The sequence below is a fragment of the Cibotium barometz genome, chromosome 43 (assembly GCF_041138505.1).
Source record: "Cibotium barometz isolate CiBa-2024 chromosome 43, ASM4113850v1, whole genome shotgun sequence".
Taxonomy (NCBI): domain Eukaryota; kingdom Viridiplantae; phylum Streptophyta; class Polypodiopsida; order Cyatheales; family Cibotiaceae; genus Cibotium; species Cibotium barometz.
The window spans coordinates 41,867,552-41,876,327 of NC_141088.1; the positions used below are offsets into that span (position 1 = coordinate 41,867,552).

At 43.1% G+C, this 8,776-nt stretch overlaps 1 protein-coding gene across 2 annotated transcripts in view; it reads right to left on the minus strand.

Moving 5' to 3' along the window:
• LOC147613923 (ubiquitin-activating enzyme E1 1-like) overlaps positions 1-8,007 on the minus strand; it is a 72,411-nt gene extending 64,404 nt beyond the window's left edge. The window contains exons 1-3 of one of the 2 annotated variants that reach the window (XM_086781919.1): positions 7,838-8,007; positions 7,664-7,728; positions 7,024-7,274 (exon numbers count right to left, since the gene is read on the minus strand). In XM_086781919.1, coding sequence (XP_086638045.1) covers positions 7,024-7,261 — 238 coding nt within the window. In that variant the 5' untranslated portion in view covers positions 7,262-7,274; positions 7,664-7,728; positions 7,838-8,007. Of the gene's footprint in view, positions 1-7,023; positions 7,275-7,663 lie in introns of both variants that reach the window. The other variant, XM_086781920.1, reaches the window with a different exon arrangement.
• Between the last annotated feature and the right edge of the window lie 769 nt (positions 8,008-8,776).

The window sequence follows — 8,776 nt, forward strand, 5'->3', positions numbered from 1 at the left end:
CAAACCCAGAGGGGGTTCTTTGTCTCTTAGCAACGGTATGTTCATGAATTGCTTGAGACCTTTGGGATGGAGAATTGCCAGCCTATCACGTCACTGATGGACCCGAACACGAAGCTTATAGAAATGATCCTTGTGAGCAAGTTGATGCCTCTTTGTATTGGAAGCTCATTGGTTCATTGATTTGGTTACTGAACACCAGATTGGACTTGAGCTTTCCCGTGGGACTGTTGAGCTCGTTCATGCAGACGCCTTTGAAGTCTCATTGGGACGCAAGATTGCGGATCTTGCGGTATCTGCAAGGTACGAAGGATCTTGGCCTCTTCTATGACACTAGAGGCTTGGAGTGACTCACATTGGGGAGGAGATCCAGACACGAGGAGATCTACATTAGGCTATGGTTTTACACTCGACTCAGGAGCTATTTCATGGAGCAGCAAGAGGCAGCCAACTATTGCCTTGTGGTCTACAGAGGCAAGGTACCGGGCTGCTTCTAGTACTGCTTGCCAGGTTGTGTGGCTGCGGAGGTTGCTTAGCGAGAATGGATTTCCACATAAGGAACCCACAGTCATCCAATGCAATAACCAGAGCTGTATTGCTATTTTAGGGAACCCGATCTTCCATGCCCGGACCAAGCACATAGAGATACAATATCACTTTGTTCCTGAGAAAATTTTGGCTGGTGACATCTTGCTTGTTTATTGTTCAACGGAGGACAATGCGGTGAACCTCTTCACGAAGTCTATACCTCAGGCTATGCTCCGACAGCACTCCAGCTCACTGGGGTTGGTTCCACATCCAGGAGCTGAGAGAGGGTGTGAGCAGTCATCTCACGTCTGTATAGTATACACCAGGGCCTTTGTTGTGGGTGTGCCCGCCCATTTTTCCTCACTTTCCATAGTATCTTCCCATTTTTGCTAGCTGTGGGAGGGTTGTCAGCTGTATCTATTGCTGGCCGACTGGACTCATGCGACCCGACTGATTTTTACCTCGCCGACTAGTCTTTTTGCTAGTCGTGAGCATCTATGGCTACTGTCGGCTGTTTATGGGCTGGCCGACCAGCAACCTGGGGCCATATATATTGGCCCTAGTCCCCCACACTTCTCTTGTATCATTTCCGTGATTTTCTAGTATATATAGCGAGTTTATACAGCTTCTGTCTCTCTCTCTCTCATCTGCGTTTTGTTCCCTACAGCAGTTGTCTTCATTTCCGTTGTGCATTCTGACACATAGATCTTCATTGGAACTCATCCATTTAATATAGTTGCATTGCATTGCACTGACACCATTGTCTATCTCTTAAATGTCATTAAGTGAAGTTTAGCTTAGCCTAAGGGTATTTACAACGATCGATTCCCCACATGTCACATTGGTATCAGAGCTTTACAGGGTAAGCAGCCTTAGTTCATGTTCACTCCCTAAGTCATTTAGTAAGCGAACATGTGTCGCTTCTGCTCAGTTAAATCCAGTTCTCAAGGTTTTGCAGGCCATCCTTAGGATTTTCCCCTTAGGCATGCATCAGTAACCCATCCATCTGCATTCTTTCACAACATATAGGGATGCACAAGGCTTGCATCGGCATAGTAGTATCCTAGTGTGTGAAACAATTCCACAAACAGGTCAATGGTGACTCAAGTATTTCCAAGCAGATTTAGCAACATTTGCCATTCAGTTCCCGCAATGAAGAAGTCTTTGGCTCAAAGGATTCAACTCCTGCAGTCGACCTCAGTCGCGACAGAAGAAGTCAAAAGGGGGCAATGGTTTCAGTGGAGGAGGATCTGCAGAGTCGTCGAAAGATTGCCAGGTGTACCACCCAGCAACAGTTTAGCAAAGGGGAATGTCACGTGCACACCCATTAGGTGTACCAGTGACATGGCATCAGCATTTATCAGATAGCATTCATGATCATCAAATATTATTCAGACATTCAAGCATTTATCACAGGATGTATGGGACTGTTTCAGCACCATCATCAGCACATAAGTCATCAAGAGCATTGAGGGCAAGTGAACATCAGGTCGTGGGCTGTTACAACCAGCAGACAGGGGATCTCAGGCAGCCAATTGTGCATGATGACCAGTCGTGAGGCATTAGACAGCATTATTTGGGCATTTACTGAAGTCACAAGGTCCCAGACACCTGGCTGACAGCAGTATTCAGCACCCCACCAGCAGCATAACTCATATAAAAGGCAGCGCATCATTCATTCAGAAAAGCATCTTAACATCTGGCCTCTTCTTAGCATTTCCTTCCTAGGAAGCAAGGGGAGACCACAGTTCAGCATTCAGCATATTCAGCATATTCAGCATATTCAGCATTCAGTTCAGTTCAATCATCATCTCCTACCTCCTACATAGAGGAAAGCCAGCATTCCAAGGGTGGACCTCAACATTGGAGAAGGGATCAATCATTCATCATCACTTTAACTATATTTTCTCTTAAAAATTAAATAAAAATCTTCAATTAATTCCTTTGCACTAGGAATTATACTTCCCTTATTTAAATATTTGAATTTCAATATGGTGGAAATTCCAACTTATCTCTCTCTTCCCAAGATAGATACTCATCTAGGACCAGCATAGATCTATTTATAGATCTTCATTGTAACTCATCCATTTATTATAGTTGCATTGCATTGCATTGACACCATTGTCTATCTCTTAAGTGTCATTAAATGAAGTTTAGCTTAGAATAAGTTGCTTACAACGATCAATCCCCCACATGTCACAAAATGCCTAGGCTGGTGACATCTTCTCGGCCTTTTTTTTCAGTTGACAGCAACTGTGATAGCTCCCTTGCGGGAAAGTAAGGTTGTTCTCATCCAAAAGGATAAGCCCAAATCTAGTCATACTAGAGTCCTCAAATGAAGGCCATCTAGCCATAAACAATGACTATATACCAGTTAACTCCCAGGTGGACATCTGTCACGCTCTGCAGAAAAAGAGTTGGGCTCAAGTCACATGTCAAAGTTACTGATCATATCAGTACTCATTGATCGCATCAATGAAACATATCCTTGGATGTGGAGTCTCTCGGAAGGATACCCAGTCTCACACAAGCCTTGCTTAAGTGGAACTCTCAAGTCAATATCCAGTCTCACAACCATATACCCAAGACTTCGCAAGGGAAATAGTATAAACAAATACTATAGATATAGCCAAGAAACTCATTCAAAATAAATCCATTGCATAAAACAGCTCCACTTGGCTATAAAGAGAGTCCTTGTGATAAAAGGTACATCTGGATAGAACATTCTTCCAAGAAAATAAAACAATGTATTAACATCGTGAATAATACTATAGCACTTGGCGTTAAGTCCTTGTGACAATATTAATCCTACATAGACATGCAACAAAGAAAATAGCCAAAAATATTATTCATTATGGACTAGTCACACCAGTTGGTTATCTTAAACCAAAAACTTAAGCTACTTTCTAAACTACTAGAGGAAGCTGAAAACTTTAAAAAGGATACAATATCTTGGGTTTTATGTAAACCCATATAGACATCCTCCCCAAGTTCTTGAAAGTTGACATATATCCAAGATGTAAGCATGTCCCATCAAGTGAGCATGACGAGACAATCTCAAAAATCCAATATAACTGAAAGAATCCATGTCCCAAATAAATAGGCGAGACTAAATAAGTCTCTATAATACAAATATCAAAATCATGTCCCAAAATAAATGGGTGAGACAAAATAGTCCCATAAGTCCAGATCATAATCATGTTTCTCCATCCATACTCCAAATTGACTCCAACTCCAAGGAGCAGTTACTCATTTCCCGATCCCGGTGACGCCAAACGCATGCTACTCTCCACTGAGTTCCATGCCAACAAGGTGTCAGTCCACATGACCCTTGGCGTAGACATAAGTCCCCTGCCAACCAGGCGTCATGTCCACTCTACTACTTGCACTCCGTGTTGGTGCTCTGACTACACACCTTGAAGGAGAGGTGAGCTCAAGTGTGTAACATAAGATAAAAATCACTCACAGGCATGAATATCCTCGTACTCCATAAGCATTTCTGCTACTCATGAGTCATAGTTTATAGGCATTTCGGCCACCAATAGTTTTGAAGGCATTTCGGCCCGCCAATAGAAATCCTTGATCCATGAGATAACCATGAGTTCCATAAGTCCAAAGCATCCTAAATAAAGCAAGCCAAAAACATAATCCATTCCAATAAAGAGAGCCATAAACAATGTTTCCCTGAAACCATCTCAAGACAAACAACAATTCCATATAGAAGAGAATATAGACAATAAAGCCAATTCCCCGATTCCAAAATGGATTCTAAAAATCCATGAATCAAATTGTCTTTTGCACATGCCTTATGCATGGTTGCTCCCATAAGTGGATAGGTTGACCATATTTAACTACACTAGTAGTCAGTGTTTATACCCCAACAGGATCGTCTTCACACGAGTGTGCAAGAGCCAATGCTCTGATACCAATGTAACTTTCGAGATGGCCCGAGGTTTCGCAAAACACTTGATCATTAATGCAATTAAACATTGAAATCGGCCACAGCCTTAACACATATCCATCATCACTTTGCATAAAACATAAAAGTTAGACAAAACATCCACAAATGCGGAAAGTGAAGCTTGCACATGTGACACCGCATAGAGGCCGGAATGGGCCGAACCCCCCCCCCCCCCCCCCCCCCCCCTTGGAGTATTTTATTACCCAAGGAGAATAATATCATGTACAAGCTTTGAGGGCCTTACTCTCCCCACAAGAGATGCCAGATTATCCATATACAAATGCCATAACACAACCAAACACAAGGCAACCATAAAATTCAGCCGGCACGTAGCTGTAGAAATGCCAAGACAACAATATAAACCATATACCTCCGTGTGGGTACTGATTCTTCCCCAAAAACCACGGGTCTTCGTGCAATAGAGCTTGTTCAGCAAGTACAACTCTCCATTCAGCCGAAACAAGTACAATGGCTGGTTCAACAAGTACAATAACTGGTACAATAAGTATAAGGGCTGGTACAACAAGTACAAGGGTTGGTAAACAAGTGCAATGGCTGGTACAAGTGCAATGGTTGGTACAACAAGTACAAGGGTTGGTACAACAAGTACATTGGCTAGAAATCATAATAAAATGATTAAATACCCTTGTGTTCGGTATTTCTTCGCGATGGAAGCCTCCAAAACAGTCCCCAGCAGAGCTGGTATTCTTCATGGACAGCCTTCAAAAGAGATAGAGAAAGAGAGTAGCCATCATTAGGACAGCCTGTAACAATAGAGGCTAGTGTGTAGCAAGAGAGCCTTCTTCAAATGAAGAGAGGGCTCCGATTTATAGATTTGGGCCTCCCATGAGCTAAAATAGCAAGTGGAGAAGGCTACAATGACAAGTGTGAGACCACTTGTCTCACTTTGATCCACTTTCTTGACAAGTGTGAGGTCACTTGTCTCGCTTTGATCCACTTTCTTGCCACATGTCCCAATCTAAGAGATGGGTTCTCCCATAATCTTTCTCTCTAAAAATATCCCAACTGGTAGCCCATTTGTCATAGGTACTTTGGCAACTCTTGGTATCTACTCAATTCCAGACATAACGACGCGAATAAAATTTCCATTGGAATCAGGCCAAAAATAGCAACTCTCCTAAAGTTTAGGAGTGTGATCCTTTGTATTCCAGGATAATCCCCCATTCCCAAAGCTTGTTCTTTCCGAATATTTAGACGTCTTGGAGTCCACCAGACCCCTTTCATACTAGGAAATGTCTAGCGGGTGACAATAACCGGGATTTGGGGGTGGGGAGACCATTCAGCCAGGCTAGGCCATCTGTCCGTCCTCTTCCACACTGCTGGTGGTGCTCCTGGACCGCTCTCCTGGTTTCTGATATGGTATCAGAGCCTGTTCGGCTCTTGGGCTCCTTCTAAGCTTCGCTCTTGCTCGGCAATTGTTTGGGCACTGTTGCTCGACATCATTCAGGCATCTCATTCCGGGGATATTGGCGTTGGATTTCGTCACCTACCTCTCCTACGATGCCACGTGGCATTATCCCACATTGTGGGTTCCCATCTTCATGGCCCCTCTATAAGGGGCATTCTGCCTTGTGGTCTCCCTCATCCCACATATAGTGGATAACCGGGGTTTGGGGTGGGAAGACCATTCAACAAGGCTAGGCCATAAGTCCACCCTCCGCAATGTTGGTGGTGCTCCTGAGCAGCTCTCTACGTTTCTAATATGGTATTAGAGCCTGTTCGGCTCTTGGGCTCCTCGTCAGCTTCGCTGCTGCTCGGCATCGTTCGGGCGCTGTTGCTTGGCTTCATTCTAGCGTCTCATTCTAGGGGTGTTGGCATTGGATTTCGTCGCCCACCTCTCCTACGCTGCCACGTGGCAGCCATTACCCCACATTGTGGGTTCTAGTCTTCACGGCCCTTCTATAAGGGAAATTCCGCCCCGTGGTCTCCCTCATCCTCCACTTATAGTAGATAATCGGGATTTGGGGGTGGGGAGACCATTCGGCCGTGCTAGGCCATCCGTCCGTCCTCTTCCGTACAGCTGGTGGTGCTCTTGGGTTGCTCTCTGCATTTCTGATATGTATGGCGTAACTAGCCAAGGGGACCTTCAGCAGAGCATAGGGCTGCGACTTGTCATCTACAATCTCAGCCACTTTTTATTACTTAAGATTGAGTTGTTATACTTCTTCTTGTACATAATACAAAAGAGTAGTTTAAGGACTTGTGTGTTTAATTCCACTGCACTCTACTCTCAAACCCCAGCACATAGACATAGGTGTTCTACAGCGCCAACTTCGCACATCAAAAAGCTAGACTAAATGCATACTTAAGCTCTAATACCAATGTTGAAATGTGATAGACACTACCAGCATAATACTCTAAACAGAAATCAAAAGTGACCATAACTTACCCAAGTAAAAAATGTTCTAAAAGGGTCATTCATTTATAATACGGCCGCTGTGCTCAGATCACTACAGGTTTGACATACTTTTTTCAGGTGATGTCAGTGAGTGTGAATGGAAGAAAGATTTCCATACCTATTTCGACTCCAAGGCCCTGAAGACCGGAAATGAGGACATTTGCACCGAGAAGGCGCCGCATCGTTTCTCTGCCATACACAGCAAGCTGACGGCTGTGAAGATCTTCATCAATGTCCATTTCAGATGGACTGCCATCAGCTGCCATGGCTAGTTTCTTGATTGCTGCCTCCTCGGGATGCAGTTTCTTCAAGGCACTCCCCAGCTCTCCCCCAGCAACTCTCTTTCTTGGAAGCATATAGTGGAAAAAACTGCACACACACATAAATACAGAAAAACACCATATCTTTTTCAAACACGTAGCTGTGCAACAAAACAGGTCTGAAACATACAGGTTTTACGCAAAACCTACAGGAGGAAAGTTAACTTTTACTCTAAGAAAACCACATACATACAGAATGCATACATCTCATACATACACATGCACATACATACATAATTAAGTGAATACATACACACACGGATATATACATACATGCACACATACAGCATGTAGCAGTGCCGCTCTTGTGGTGGAAAGAATAAATTGTACATACATACATACACACACATACATAAATACATAACGTGGCGGTGGAAAAAACCAGGGATGGTATCTAGAAGCTACTGATGAACCCTGAAAAGAACACGAGCAACATACCCCGGTATCGCAGATATGATGATCGCCAAGTCCTTGGGAGTCGAAAGAAAGTGAAAGAATCAAGTCTTCAAAAAAAGGAAGCTATGGATCAGATCGGCACAGCACAGAAACGCCTTGTCAAAACAGACTTCCAAAGAAAGGAAATCTTAAGCAAGAAAAAACATCAGAACGTACTAGGTCCGGATGCGAAGAGGAACCCTTCCCTATTCTCACAGTTGATTTTGGCAGAAGAGAGCACACTACAAAGCCCCTCTAGAATTTCTGATTTCATTTAATTGGCATTTGTGTCATCGCTTTAAAGTCTAAGGTTACTACTCGGTCGTTTTGCTTTTGAACCCAAAGTAATTTTTTTCGGGGTTTTCCATTAATTTAACTGGTACATGCTAAGGCACGGGAATTGTTTTCTAGGGTTCTAAATTGTTCTTTTTTAGCAATATATCAAATCAAATCTTCTTTCCTCTACACCTTCAAAGCATGTGGCTATGCGTGTGTCACTTTCTATTTTGTGGATACCAGGGAGGCTCTCTCTCTCTCTCTCTCTCTCTCTCTCTCTCTCTCTCTCTCTCTCTCTCTCTCTCGTGAGGCGACAAAATTGACTCTCTTTTTGTTCACTATGTAGCACAAGGTACCAATGCTTGGCTCTACCTTTGCTCTGCCAAAAGGGTACATTATTAAAGTGTGGAGCACTCTATGATATTGTGGGGGCCAGGAGGTGAGCAACATGTGATACCCTAAGCACAGGAGCTCTCGACCCTTTATGTGATAAATGAAGATCGAACATTGCAAATCCAATGGATGGCGAAGCAGCTAGATAAGGAGAGTGTTACAGGTATATATTATGCTAAATTTAATGTGTGCAGGAATCGGCTTAATGGAATGTGCGAATGTACACAAGGTTATTATATGTGTGCGAGTGTGCACAAAGTTATTTCATGTGTAAAGACCCAATAGCATTTATATTTGGGCAAAGGCTTTTATATGTACAAATTTAATTCTTGTTTATTTTTATTCAATTGGTATTCAATTTAAGAAAGTGTGAAGCATGAGGTGTTTGATGAATTATTTGAATTTAATCGATTCTTGCAAGTTTCTTTTAAATTCTATATTCCTAGA